Source organism: Gorilla gorilla, chromosome 4, assembly GCF_029281585.2.
Source record: "Gorilla gorilla gorilla isolate KB3781 chromosome 4, NHGRI_mGorGor1-v2.1_pri, whole genome shotgun sequence".
Classification (NCBI taxonomy): Eukaryota; Metazoa; Chordata; class Mammalia; order Primates; family Hominidae; genus Gorilla; species Gorilla gorilla.
In genome coordinates this window covers 174,100,147-174,114,351 of record NC_073228.2, presented here as the reverse complement: position 1 = coordinate 174,114,351, position 14,205 = coordinate 174,100,147, and the positions used below count along the sequence as shown (strand labels likewise).

Genomic DNA, 14,205 nt, shown 5'->3' with positions numbered 1-14,205 from the left:
ATTTCAGGTCAACCGTCAGGATAGATTTTGGTCTGCAAAGCCCCAGCTGAGCAAGAATGCAGTGTAGACATATGGGTGCCCAGAGTTTAAAGGAAAAATACTTGGACTCACATTGGAGTTTAAGACCCCTTCATTGCCTCTCCTACTGGGTTGGGGTGACTGGAGCCAGTGAGGAATTACCAACCCTGTGGCTCTCTCTGCTTCTCAAGCCCCCGGAGCTGGGCTTCCTTGTTTACTTATTTAGAGCCCAGCAGAGGAAGTGGTAAAGGAAACTAGCTGAGTCGTTTTCTGAGAAGAGACCATATTTGTTCGCAGAGGAAGCCGTTGCTTTCTGGGATCTGGCTACGGCAGAAAAGACATCGGCTCCAACAAGGGTGTTCCACAGGGTAGCTGGGAGTTGGAAAAGCCAAGAACGCCTCCGAGCTCTGGATTTGAGCTTCTCTGCCCATGGGTGCAGCACCCATGCTCAGCTTGTGAGCTTCTTCCCGGGAGAGCAGCCATGGCACTGAGGAATGTGCCCTTTCGCTCAGAGGTCCTGGGCTGGGACCCCGACAGCCTTGCCGACTATTTCAAGAAGGTGAGCCTTGCTCTTGTGTGAATGGTCATGATGCTAGTGCCCTTGGTGGGCTGAGCTGAGGCTTGACGATGGAATTGGGGCAGAATGTGGGAGGTGTATAAGATAGCAATGGAACCCTATGGCAACTTTACTGGTTGAGCGAGTGCCATATAGACCGCTGAGTTTTCCTGGCCATGAGTTCCCGAGAGGAGGATGGGAGCAGGAGCCCTCAAATGAGTATGTGCCTATTATGTGCTAGGGTTTGAATTCGGTGTCTCACAGGCACTGTCCCATTTAGCGCTCCCTACTATGTTGTGAGGTCAGCATTGTTATCCCCTTGACTCAGCTGCAAAATCAGCTCAGGGAAGTGAAATGGTCCGAAGCCCTAGGGACTACATGTGATAGAGGCAAGACTCAAGTCACACCTATCTGGTTTTAAAGTCCATGCTCTGAGATGCAGAGAACTGTTGTAACTGCTAATGAGATCAACGCTACTTACTAGAAAGGGGAGACGTGGCGTCCTGGAGGCAGGAGAAAGAATAGGCAGGGTGGGAGGGCTGGATAGAGGACTATGATGAGCAGTGCCAGACACAGCATTTGGGCTTTCACTGCTCACGACCCTGAGGGGGGTCCTCAAGCTCCCGCCTGGGGCAGTCCCCTTGGAGCTTTATGAGAGTCTTGTGAAGCAGGAGAGAAAACTGATGTGAGCCCCAATTTATAGCTATGAAAACTGAGGCCCCTAGAGGAAAAGAGGCTTGTGGCAGTGCTGGGACCAGAGTGTTGCTGTCTTATCTTCTGGACTTAGAGGAAAGGTTGAAGGATGCCTGTGCTTGGTCATTGGCAGATGGGGACAACGCATCTGCTTGGGCAGATCTCAAGCCACATGACTTAGTTATAGTCCCTCTACCCTGACCATGTGGTAAGATGACTTGTGAGAGACAGTTAAGCTTCTAACACCCTCATCCCTGCAGGCTGGCATCGGATTCTGTTGATATTCCAGACTGTCACAAAGATGAGATTGTAAAGCTAAGATGGTAGAAGTCATCTAATTCAGCTTCCTGTTTTTCCTGGGGAAATTGAGATTCAAGAGGGTAGACGAGGTTCCCTAGGACGTATAGCCAAACCTGGGGTCTGCGCATGTCCGAGGCATTTATAGTCACAGCTGTTCTCCCCCAACCTGAAGAAGAAAATGAGAACATGTTGAACTAGGTGTGGTATGGTAGGGGTACAGTTCACAGATCCTGTTTTTTGCCATATTTTGTGCTTTCATTTCTGTTATTTTCCTTCTGCAAGGTCATAATAAACTTAGATTTCAGCAAATATTGTTGCACAACTGGTTTTTTGAAGGATGTTTCTAAATATCTTGCTCAAATATAGACCAAATGAGATAGGGCCACAAGGTAAAATTTGCCAAGAGGGAATAAAGTGGCATGTTACCTTGATAAAGGAAAAAGAAAGGAATTGAGAATTATGAAGAGAAAGACTTGGGACGGGCTGAGAGGCACAGATAGGCCTAACCTTCAGGTGTGACCAGGAGAATTATACAATCCAATTGAGCAACAGAGAATTGATCCCTAAAACTCCCATCAGTACAGGGAGATGGACCATGAGTCAGGGATGGTACAGGAAGACCTCACTGCCTGAGCTGGGGGAAGGGAGAGTTTTCTTCCTGGAGATCTCAGACCCCAGGACAAATCTACAGCACCCAGGCAGGTTCCTTCTTCTGGCATAAATGGACTGAGGGAAGAAACTAGGAGACTGAGGCAAATCTGTGATCCTGGAAGTTCTAGTCCCTCCACAGACTTGGATAGAAACCCTTCAGATTCTGAGTACCTCAGCCCCCTGAAAGAAACTACCGAATGAATGGACCGCAGAGTCATTTGGGAATGGATCTTAGCTGTCAAACATGACATGTAAAGAATTGATCTGCAGATGCAAACTCTACCCAAGTAGTGGGGTCAGGCCTCCCTTGGAGACACCTCCCAACTCAGCTCTGAGGTCGGACACACTGTGCCCTGGCTCTGCCACCTGCTAGCTTGGCGACTTTCCTGTAGTTGCTTTGCCTCTCTGTGCCTCAACTTCCTCATCAGTGAAATAGAGATATGAACAGTAACTAACCCAATGGGTTGGTTGTGAGGATTAAAGCAAATGATGTGTGCAAGGCACTCAGCAGACAAATGGGTCCTAATGCGTGTTCCATCTGCCCTTTTTCCTTCTCTATTAACTGGCTCCTAGCTGGGGACACCCATGCAGACTGGTGGGACTTTGTGTCTTCTTGTCTCTGACACGTGTACCTCGTCCTGTGTCTGGAATATAAGCTCCTGAGGACAGAGACCATGTTACATATTTGTTCAATCTCTCCAATTCCTTTTGACTTGCAGGAGAACATCCTTGGGTCGTGCAGTGGAGAGGCACTGGCTCAGAGCTGTGTGTCCTAATCCCAGGTGGGGTCCCAGCTGGTATCCCAGCTCACTGTGTGACCTTAGACCAGCCTCTTTCCCTCTAGAGGCCTCAGTCTTCCTTACTACAAATCCAGGTAACTTTTCTGGACCAGTGCCTACCAAAGCTGGATGCCATAGGAATCGTCTAGGGTGCTCCTTAAAAATACAGATTTGAGGTCCACAAGCCCAGATCTTGCTGGAGCAGAATCAAATGCTTGGGTCCCAGTCTGCAGGACTCTCTGCTGATCTAGACACAAAGTTAGCACTCTTCAAAATCATCTGGTTTATCTCATAATGATAACAGTGAGAATGATGAATTAAAGGCAGTTGACTCTTCCAAGAACCACTTACCCCCCACTGCCTGTAGATAAAGGGGATACCAGGGCTCCATAGATGGGACGTGCTTTCAATATCAACTTCTCAGGCAGCTTTCTGAGTGTGATAATCATCCTACCCTTCCAAGCTAAGATTTCATAACAATTGTATTTATTCTTTGGATTTGCTAGCTATAAGATAAAAATATGGCTTAAAATGTGCTCCAAAAGAAGGCTGCCACAAACCTTGAGGCCCACCCTTGTGAGGAGAACCTAGGATCCTCAAGGAGAAACATTTAACCTTAAATGCTCCATCCCAAAGCAGCAAGCTGAGAGATACTTCAAATGTGAACATTTATGCTGTTGAGGACAAGTTGAAACTAGCACCTCATATGATTGCTGATTGGTCTAGGAAAATAACCAAGATCTTAAAAATGCTCATTCCTATGGATCCTATAGAACTCAGTTCTGAGATTCTGACTTAAACAATTTATCTCAAAGAGGGAGAAAAAAGTTCGCAAAATAGTATCCATGATGGTCTCTATTTTGATTGGGATGAGGTACTGCAAACAAATGAAGCTGTATTTTCATTTGCTCATTTTACTTACTGTATATAAGTTATGCTGTTATTAAAAGGGGAATATTTCTGAAAGAGACATTAAAGCCTGTTCTGAAACCTGTCACCTAAAACCCATGGAACCTCATGCAAGTTACTTGCTGTCTGTGCCTCTCATTCCCCATCTGCAAAATGTGAGGGTTAAATGATTGAAGACTAGTTTAACTACTTGGTACACTGCCTGCCACACAGAAAGCTTTCGATAATTGTTCACCGTTTTTATTATCATTATTGAAACAGCAGCTTGGTAAATAATCTAAATGTTCAGCAATAAGGGCATGACTAAATAATGTTGTGGTCATTAAAATAATGTTTAAATTGAGTTTGCATAACACTAGGCAGTGTTTATATTATCCCTTTAGGTAATTTAAGAGAAAAATGTCAGGATAATGAGATTGAATATAAATCATAACCTCAATTATGTCTAGAAACATGCTAGGAAGAAAGCATGGAAAGAAACACCGTGTCGTCTCTGGGCATCGAGACAATGGATGGTATTTCTTTTCTTCTTTTAGCTCTCCTTCCTGAGGAGCATAGGGCAGAGCTCTGCATGCCTTGAAGGCAGTCTTTCTGTAAGGGTTGGCCCCGAAGCCTTAGAGCAAGGCAATTTCTCCATTTCAGGCAGTCCCAAGGGGGTAGTGAAAGCAAGGCTGAGGTGGGGACTGGGCCCTCTGTTAGCCAAGGGAGGGCAGTGGGGAGCCTGGCTAGCCACAAGTACCGCAAAGTGCTAAGTTTCTGGGGCAGGCAAGGGAGAGGAACCAATGGTAAGAGACTGCCCGTCACTAACAACACCTTCCCCTTCTCTTTGCAGCTCAACTATAAGGACTGTGAGAAGGCAGTGAAGAAGTACCACATCGATGGGGCTCGCTTCTTGGTAAGGTCTGGCTAGTCCAACACACTGAAACCAAGACTGTTCGGCATTTTTCCCCATGGCTGCAGGGCCAACTGGCCTACCCTTTCCCCGGGGACACCCGAGGATCTCTTTGCTTTTTCCAGAAATTTGGTAGGGCCCCCTCTCTCACTACCTTTCAGGATCCTACCATCCAGAACCCGTCTCTGATCTTCCACTTACACCTTAAGGAGGAATCCAAGTATAGTAAAAAAAATAATCTGGAAAATCTATTTAAATGCCATCCATCCTTTGAGAAGCCCAAGGGGAAGAAGGACCATATGGGTGAACAGAAGCTTCTCACCTCCAATTTCTCACTCTGGAGCACATACTCATGAGTGGAATAAAGGATGGCATCACCCTCATTGTTTCAATTACTTCCTTCTTTCTCACTACCAAATTCATAAAGCTGATTTTGTATCAAGCACACATGTGATATGGCTGTCTCCACTGTATTATATACTTCAAAAAGCTTGAAGTCTAAGACCAAGGTGCAGGTATGTATTAAAGACTAAGCCATTAAAGAGAAAAGGATGCAGCTCTAATGGTGGAGACAGAGGTGCTAGGTTGTGGTCGGGGAGGTGGTTTGAGCATTTTCCCTGAAATGACACCTTTGCCCATGGGTTAAGAAAGACCCTGACTGCACCAATCCATCCTTTCTGGGAACTTTGCTGTACTCTTTGAAAATAAGACTTCAAGGGTCTCATGGGGGTAGATGTTCCTAATTTAAATTCAGAGTGAAGAGAGTAAGCTAAGTTGTGTCTCCCTGTAAGACATTGTCAGGAAGGGAACTTGACCATGAGACTTCAGGCCAGTTGGATGAGACCAGAGAGATCACAAGCTCCAGCTTGCCCCCAGAGAACACCAATCCATTTCTTATATTACATCTCTGCTACCAACATCTTCTTGAATTCCTTCAGTGATGGTGAGCTCACCACCACCCACCGTCATCTGCCCCTTTCTAGGCAGCTCTCAAGTCTTGTGCTGAAACTAACCTGTGCTCCTATTGGTCTGAGTTTTGCTTCCAGGTGCCATGTAAGACATGTTTATTCACTGTCCACCTAAATCATTCATTCATTCGCCTATTTGTTCACTTGACAAGCAGTTTCCCGAACTGCTTTTACATACTGGAGAGCATTATAGGTGGTGGGGATAGAGAAATGGTTAAGATGTGATTTCTGCCTTCTAGAAACTTGTTTTATAGCAGAAAGGTATGTTCAGAAAGGCTTCCAACTACCTCATTTGCAGATGAGGAAACACATGCAGAGCTGTGATGTGATTTGTTCTATGTCACATACCTACTAATTGAACTAAGGCATACACTTAATTTAGTCTGATACCATTTGACTTTTTAACAGTATTATTTATTTGTATTGAGATTTGAGTCAGTAGAATTCCTGGAGTTTTAGTGCCATTCTTGCAAATTACTGCTAAACCCAAATATTTCATTCTGGTGCTATTAGCACTAAGAACAGAGACTTATCACAGTTGAATGGAAAGGAAGGAAGACATCTTTGAGGATGGTGCCTATGACGCCCTGTTGCCTGGGTCACCCTGAGCAAGTACTTGCCCTCTCTGAGCCTGCCTTGCTTCCTACCCTGTTGACTGAGCACATTGGACTGGGTCATAGTGGGTGATGGCCCCTCCCGGCTCTGTAATTCCCCACAACAGTCCTGGTGCGAGTGTCAGGCCTGGTAGAACAGGGTTGTTTGAGAGATGGTATCTAGGCAGCTGTGTTTCCTCTGTTCCAATCAGTCCTCTATCAGTCCTTCAGACAATGTGGCACATTCTGTTCATTGTATGAAGAGGAGGAAGTGGAAAGTAGGGTGATAGGAACCAGAAGAAAAGAAGAAGAATCCAGTGCCTGTCCCTGCAACTGGGGGATGTAAAGGCAGCTTCTGCTGAAACCCACCCTCCACCCCTAGTGCACTGGGTACAATTTGGGACGCTTGATCTAAGCTCTAATTACTAATCTATCACCCTTTCCAGCTCTGTAATATCCAGGGCCACTCTGCTATTGAAGGCAAAAGTGAAAGGCCCTAGTTATTTTTCCTTCCTTCCTTCCTTTCTTCCTTCCTTCCTTCCTGCCTTCTTTCCTTCCTTTCTTCCTTCCTCCCTTCCCTTGTCCTCCCCTCTCCCCTTCCCTCATCCTCCCCTCTCCCCTTCCCTCTTTTCCCTTCCCTTTCCTTCCCTGTCTTCTTTCTCCTCCCTCTCTTTCTTTTCTTCCTTCCTTCCCTCTCTCCATCTCTCTTTCTTTCTTTCTTTCTTTCTTTCTTTCTTTCTTTCTTTCTTTCTTCTTTCTCTCTCTTCTTTCTTTACTTCTTTGCCATTTTTGTTTTCCACTGAAAAGGTTAGATCCTTATCTGGTAGAAGCTATGCTTCTAGAAGTTATAAAAAGAAGAGAAAAGGAGCTTGAGACTTGTGTCAGTTGGGAAGGCATGTGACCCCATGTTGCAGAAACCTGACCACAGTGGCCTAACCAAATAAAGGTCAGTCTGTTTCAAGTAATAAATGTATAGGCGGGTGCCAGGGGATGGTGAAAGAAGACATCAAGAACCCAGGCTTCATTTAACCTATGGAAAAAGCCTGTGGCTTCTGTCCTAACAGTTGTCAGTTGGCTACTTCACCTTTAGGCATCATATCTCTATGGCAGGCAGGGAGACGGGGAGAAAGGCAAAGAGGAGAAGGTGTATGGTGAATGGTAAATGCATGCTCCCTTTTTTCCAGGAAAGTAGTAACTTTTCCAGAAGCTTCATCCAGCAGACTTTGGTTATATCTTACTGTCCACAGCAGAGTCATGTGACCTCCACCATCTGCAAGGGAGCCTGAGGAGTTAAATATTTTGAACAAGCACATTTACTGCCCTGAATGAAACCCAGGACCTGTCAGTAGGAAAACAAAGGGAGAGTGGGTATTGGGTAGGCAAGCAGCCATGTCTGCCACATTGCCTCTCCCACCAGGGCCCAGTTTGTGGCTTTCCTTTTTCTGTACCCATCTTCTCAACACCCACAGCATATAATCATACTCCCACAAAGCCATAAATCTTAACTCCAAAATCATCATGCAAATAACCCAGAGTTTACTGGAGGCTTTTGGAAAAGGTGGAGGAGGGCATTACATCACATAGCAAAACTCTCCAAAAATTCTATTTCAACATCTCTCATCTTTCCTCACAGTTCTTGTCCCCGTTTTGAATGTCTTCCTCTTTCCTAATACCCTGCTCCTCTGTGTCTCCAGCCAGGCTCATGTCCACCTCCTCCTCCACAATCTTCCTGAAATTCCCTCAGCTGACGCCCTCCTCTCAGCAGAGCAGAAGCTGGTGGCCAGCTGCTCAGTGCTCAGCCGCCACCCCTCTGGCAGCCCTTAGGAAGGCTTCAACTCCTCACACCACACTCAAAACATGAGTCTTGGTACCTCCCTGAGTGGGAGTAGTTCAGAAGCAGGGAGATGCTGCTCAGTGATGAAAAAAAAAAGAGAAAGAAAAGAAAAGAAAAGAAAAGAAAGGAAAGGAAAGGAAAGAAAGGAAAGAAAGAAAGAAAGAAAGAAAAGAAAGAAAGAAAGAAAGAAAGAAAGAAAGAAAGAAAGAAAGAAAGGGAGTAGTTAAGAAGCTTAACCAAAAGCCCGATGCCCTCAGGACTTCTGGCTGACTCCCTTCACCAGCCCCAACCCTGCCTCAGGTGGTCTGATCAGCGTCCAGATCAGAAACCATGCCTATGAGCTGGATCAGATGGATCCAGTGAACACATTGCTAAGATGCCCTAGCCCCAGCCTCTGTGCCAGCTGATCTCAAAGAAGAGTGCCCAGATCTTTCCATTGGTCAGAAAACCTGACACGCAGCTCCCAGAACGGAAAAGAAGCAAAAACACTAAACTCTAAGACTCACCCAGACCCCTGCTGCTTCCCCACCAGGGGTAGTAATTCCTCATCTTACTCCTCCATTTCTCAGTCACACACTGTGCCAGGCACTGTGCCAAAACACATTACATACATCATCCCACTCAGTCCTCACAATCCTGATAGGTGGGTATCATTATTATTATTATGGTCCCCATTTTACAGATAAGGAAACTGAGGCTCAGAGAGGCAAAGTGCATGCCCTAAATGACACAGCTGCTAAGTGAATGAACCAAAATTCAAACCCAGCCCATCTGATTCCAGAGCTCCCACCCTAACTACCCAGTCCTCTGGCCTTAATTAGAATGGTGGTGGAGCCCTTTGTTGGCTCATCATTGGTTCTATGGAAAGCATGCCCAGTCTCTTTTCTGTTCCCAATTCTGACATGCTCTCCTCTCCTCCTCCCTTCCAGATGCCTCCTTTCACCTTTCCCCCCATAATCCTCTCCAACATAGGCCACAGGGGCCTTCAAAAGGATCAGACATGGTAGGATGGAGGTTTGCAGGAAGAAAATAGACTGTGGATGTCACAGAGTGGAATTCCAGCCCCAGCCCATCCCCCACAAGTGGAAATCCCCTTGATATCCCTGAGCCTCAGCTTTCTCACTTTCAGAATGGGAATGCTGGTAACTCCTGCATCACAGAGTTGATGTGAAGATTCACTAAAGCATTAAGAGGCGGAGGCCCAGAGTTAGTTCTTGACAAATATGAGTTTCTTTCTCCCCTCCCTTCTCAGTTCCCTCAAGAAAGCCTTTTCATGGCATCCCCACATCTTGAGAATTCTACCAACAACCCTGGTGAAAGAGGTTCTCTGGGGTGTGATGTTGGTAAAAGAGGCACAGACTCCTCCAGGCTGGCTTCTCTGCAGCTGACCTTGTGGAGACTGAGAGGGCCTGAGGTCTGGCGTGTAGGGAAGAGGTCACAACATGGCCAAATGCAGCCCACACAACGAGTCGTTTGGTTTCACAGATTTAGCTCTCACAGTGTTTAAGTCAAAATTATTTGCCAACATTTGGAACTCAGAGCATTTCACATAAAACCCAGACTTAAGGATTCCCTTTGTAAAAGCAGATCCAGCAACAGCAGGCCCACAGGCTTTTAGGCAAAACATCTAGAGGCTGCCTACTTGGGGAGGGTGGGTGGGCAGGGCGGTTTCTCCTCTGTTTGCCACAGTCCCCACCACTCCCTATATTGTTTCACATATCACTCTTCCCCTCCTGCTCAGAGCCCTTTCTGTGGGTTGTAACCTGCCTGCCATATGTGTCTTCATTTCAGAACCTGACAGAAAATGACATCCAGAAGTTCCCCAAGCTCCGGGTGCCGTAAGTACTCCTCCAACTCTATGGGTGATCTGGGAGCAGAGGTGGGAATGGGGAGTAGTGTGAGTGGGGGCTGGGTCAGTTCTATGTCATTGTTGGCTTGAAATAAGAAAGCAAGTAGGAAGGATGAGGGCAAGGGCAGGATGTGGGGAACAGAAGTTACATGAAGAGCTGGAAAACAGAAGTCACAGATCCAGCCCAGCTGGTAACCTGGATGCTCTTGCCAAAAACAAGCCCAATTCTGGCCCATGTTTTCATTTCCTCTCTTCTCTTGGGGTGCTTGGGCCTGTGAAAATAGCATCAGTGTCAAGGTTTCATCATGGCATCACCATTGACTCAGTGATGGCTTAAGTTTTCTTGACCTCCATTTCTCACACAGTAAAATGAGAGCCAAATCAGATGACAGCAATGGATATAATTATGTGTTGATACTGAGTGCTTGGGAATGTCTGACAGGGGTGTTATGTTGAGAAGAATCCCGAGGAAAGGGAGCTGTGATTGATTATTCATGTCTGCCATAGGTGCTGAAAGGGGAAGTTGCAGTATGCATGTCATGCCATGTATTTTTCATCCCTCTAGTAAAGGTCTCACACACTCAAATACCTACAGGAGCCAGGCAGGTGCTATAAATGTGTAAAATTGGTCAGGTTGAAAACACAAAGCCCCGTTGTTTTGTTTTGTTTTGTTTTGTTTTATCATCATTGGACAAAACAGTGGTAAATATTCTGTATGAAGAAATAGTTCTCCATTATAAGAAAAATAATAGCACGGTTATCATATGACGAAAAAAGTAGCCATCGCAAAGCCTCATTGTTGGTGAAACAATAGAGAATGGTGGGGATTGTGGCAAATCAGATATCATATGTTCCATTCAAAGAGTGCAGCAGCTCCTCAGCTCCAGCTAATGTGGACCCAACAATGTCCTATCCTCAAATTTATCAAGAATAACTAGAAATATGGGTTTCATGTGCTATATCTCCATTTTTAAACATTGGCTCAAATGTTTTAAATATTGTGAATGCCACAGTAAACACACCTAAGGGCTACATATAGTCTGTGTGTTACCAGTTTGAGTTCTCTTCTCTGGACATTCTATAAGGACCCTTCTCTTACTCTAAGGGTCTCAGAGCTCATCATAATAAAAGGGAAGTAGGCCAAAGGAGTAGGAGGTGGGGAGATCTCATGAATAGGTAGGAATGCTGGCAGCTCAATTAAGGAGAATATTTTTAGCATGACTATAGGGTTTCCCTTGTCCGGAAGGGGGAGGGAAAAGAGAGGAATAAGGATTTGCCTTTGGTGCTGTCTATCTCCAGGGACATGTGTTGTTGAAGATGGCTTGATCTTTCTAAGGATATCCTCTAACCACATGTGGCTACTTCAATTTGAACTAAATTTAAAATTCATTCCCCTGAGGCACTAGCCACATTTTAATAGCTACGTATAGCTGGTGACTACTATGCTGGAGAGTGCAGATATAGAACATTTCTATGATTGCAGAAATGTGATGTTGTAGAGATAAACCATAGTTCTTTGCAAAAGAGGGAACTTTACACACAGGTGTCAGAATTGGTGGCTGGTGGGCTAGTCCCAGGCTGCAGGTATGTTAAATTTGGTGACCACTGTGCTTTGAAATCAGGAAAACTTTCACAAAATCCAGCCTCTTTAGAAACAAGTGAAAGATGTGGCAATTGAGGGCTTATATTCTACTGTGGCAATAGTCAGCCAGATCTGATGTCTGCTGCCCTGTTTAGTTGGGATTTGTGCTCCCCAGTTCACCAGCGTCCCACCATTCCCTGAGGGATCATCCTAAGGTACGTCAACCATTTATATCATATCATGGGAACTTTGGCTTTCGAACAAGATGAAGTAATAGGGATCAGATTTACTTTCCCAACTGAAATAACCAAATAACCAGGCAAAATATATGAAAGAGCAATTTTCAAGACATTGAGCATCAGACACCGAGGGATGGAAAACAAAGGCGGTGAAGCCTATGATTGCTTGCTGCTTTGAGAATCTCCAGGCCTTGGCACAGGGAGCAGGGAGCACAGCGCCGGGTCTGGTGGACGACTTGAGTTGAGGAGGCAGCGGAGAGTCCAGGAGCCTAGAGTTCATTCAACAGGTGTCAGAGAGGAGAGAGCTGCATAGAGAGAGCATTCTGGAGAGCTTCAGAGGGGCCCCTCTTTAGCAAAGCACAGATCAGTCCATGCATGAAAGGAGAGACTACCTGTAGGTGGCAAAAGAACTACCCAACAGTATTGGAGGAAAGAGTAGCCACTCACAGGGCTGGAAATGGTGCCTGTTTCTACCAGCCTGGCTGGAAAACATAGTCATTGGGTAGAGTGCCTAGAAGGATCTTGCCTTAGTGGTGGGGAATAATTAGCCCTAATCTAAAAATTGTTCAGGTCCTGGCTAGAAAACCTTAAAAGCAAGACCCAAAAGAAACAAACTGCTTCTAAGTAACTTAACTGCATCTCAGAACAAAACTTAAACCTATTTATAGGAATGCAAAAATATTCACTACCCAACAAAATAAAATTTATGATATTAGGCATCTAATCAGAGACTAACAGGCACACAAATGAGCAGGAAAATATAACCCACAACAAAGAGAAAAGCTAAAACATCAAAACTGACCCATAACTGACACAGAGATTAGAATTAGCAGACAAGGAGAATGTTGAGTGTATTTCATGTGTTCTAAAAGTTAAATTTGGGCATAAGAAATTCAAAAAAAGACCCAAACAGAACTTCTAGAAATGTAAGCTATAAAATCTGAGATTAGAAATACACTGCTTGGGATTAACAGCAGATTAGACATTGCAAAAGAAAATAGTAGTAGACATGAAGATACAGTAATAGAAATTGTCCAAATTGAAACACACAGAGAAAAAAAACTAAAACAAAACACTGAAAAGAGCATCAAGGGGCCGGGCACGGTGGCTCATGCCTGTAATCCCAGCACTTTGGGAGGCTGAGGTGGGCGGATCACCTGAGTTCAGGATTTTGAGACCAGCCTGGCCAATATGGCAAAACCCCATCTCTACTAAAAATACAAAAATTCACCAGGCTTGGTGGCGGGCGACTGTAGTTCCAGCTACTGAAGAGGCTGAGGCAGGAGAATCACTTGAACCCGGGAGGTGGAGGCTGCAGTGAGCTGAGATGGCACCACTGTACTGCAGCCTGGGTGACAGAGCAAGACTCCATCTCAAAAAAAAAAAAAAAAAGCATCAAGGAACTTTTGGACAATTTCAAAGAACCAAATATATATCTAAAGTCCCCAAAGGAGAGGAAAGAATGTGTATGTGAGCGGGGAAGGAGAGACGGAAATAAAACACTTGAAGACATAATGGCTAAACATTTTTCAAACTGGATGAAAATTATAAACCCACAGATCCAAGAGGCTCAACAAACCCCAAATCTAAGAAACAGGAAGAAAACTAGCTCTGAGGCACATCACAATCAAATTGCTCAAAACCAATGATAAAAAGAAAATCTTAAAAGCAGTCAGAAAAGAAAAAAGATATATTACAGACAGAGGAACAAATGCAAGGATCACAGCAGCTTTCTCGAAAGTAAAATAGCAAAAGAAAAATATTGTCAACCTAGAGTTCAATACTAGGCAAAAATATCTTTCAAAAATGAAGACGAAATAAAGACTTTTTCAGACACACAAAATGTGAACTGTACTGCCACAGGTGCTTTTTAAAAGTCCTTCAAGTGGAAAGGGATGTGTACATAGGAATGAAGGGTGCCGGAAATGGTAACTACGTAGGTCTGTGTATGTACGTGGCCCTTGAGGGCATTTGAGTTTGCATCTTGTGGTCCCTATACAAGATTAATATTTCAATAATACTTTATTCATTTAATGAACTGCTGTTAGATAACTACAATGTGTCAGGCCTTTGTTAAAATTATTCAGGCTGCAAAGACATGGGACAGAATCCTCATCCTCAGGACACTCACATTCTAAAGGGAGGTCAGATAGACAAGCAAAGCAATTACACTACAACAGTGCAATGGTACATGCATGTACAAGTTCAAGTGCTCATAGGAAGGCAGGAGTAATTTTCCCCACAGTATTCAGGGCAGACAACGGAGGAAGGGACCCTAAGTTAAATCTTGAAATAGGAAGGATGGATTGTAGGACATTCTAGAAATGGGAACATATTACAGA

At 44.8% G+C, this 14,205-nt stretch overlaps 1 protein-coding gene across 1 annotated transcript in view; it reads left to right on the top strand.

Annotated features, from left to right (window-relative positions):
- The first annotated feature begins 309 nt into the window (after positions 1 to 309).
- LCP2 (lymphocyte cytosolic protein 2) overlaps positions 310 to 14,205 on the top strand; it is a 49,860-nt gene continuing 35,964 nt past the window's right edge. The window contains exons 1-3 of the mRNA XM_004042974.5: positions 310 to 577; positions 4,739 to 4,801; positions 9,985 to 10,031. Of these exons, the coding sequence (XP_004043022.1) occupies positions 500 to 577; positions 4,739 to 4,801; positions 9,985 to 10,031 (188 nt within the window). The 5' untranslated portion in view covers positions 310 to 499. The remainder of the gene's footprint in view (positions 578 to 4,738; positions 4,802 to 9,984; positions 10,032 to 14,205) is intronic.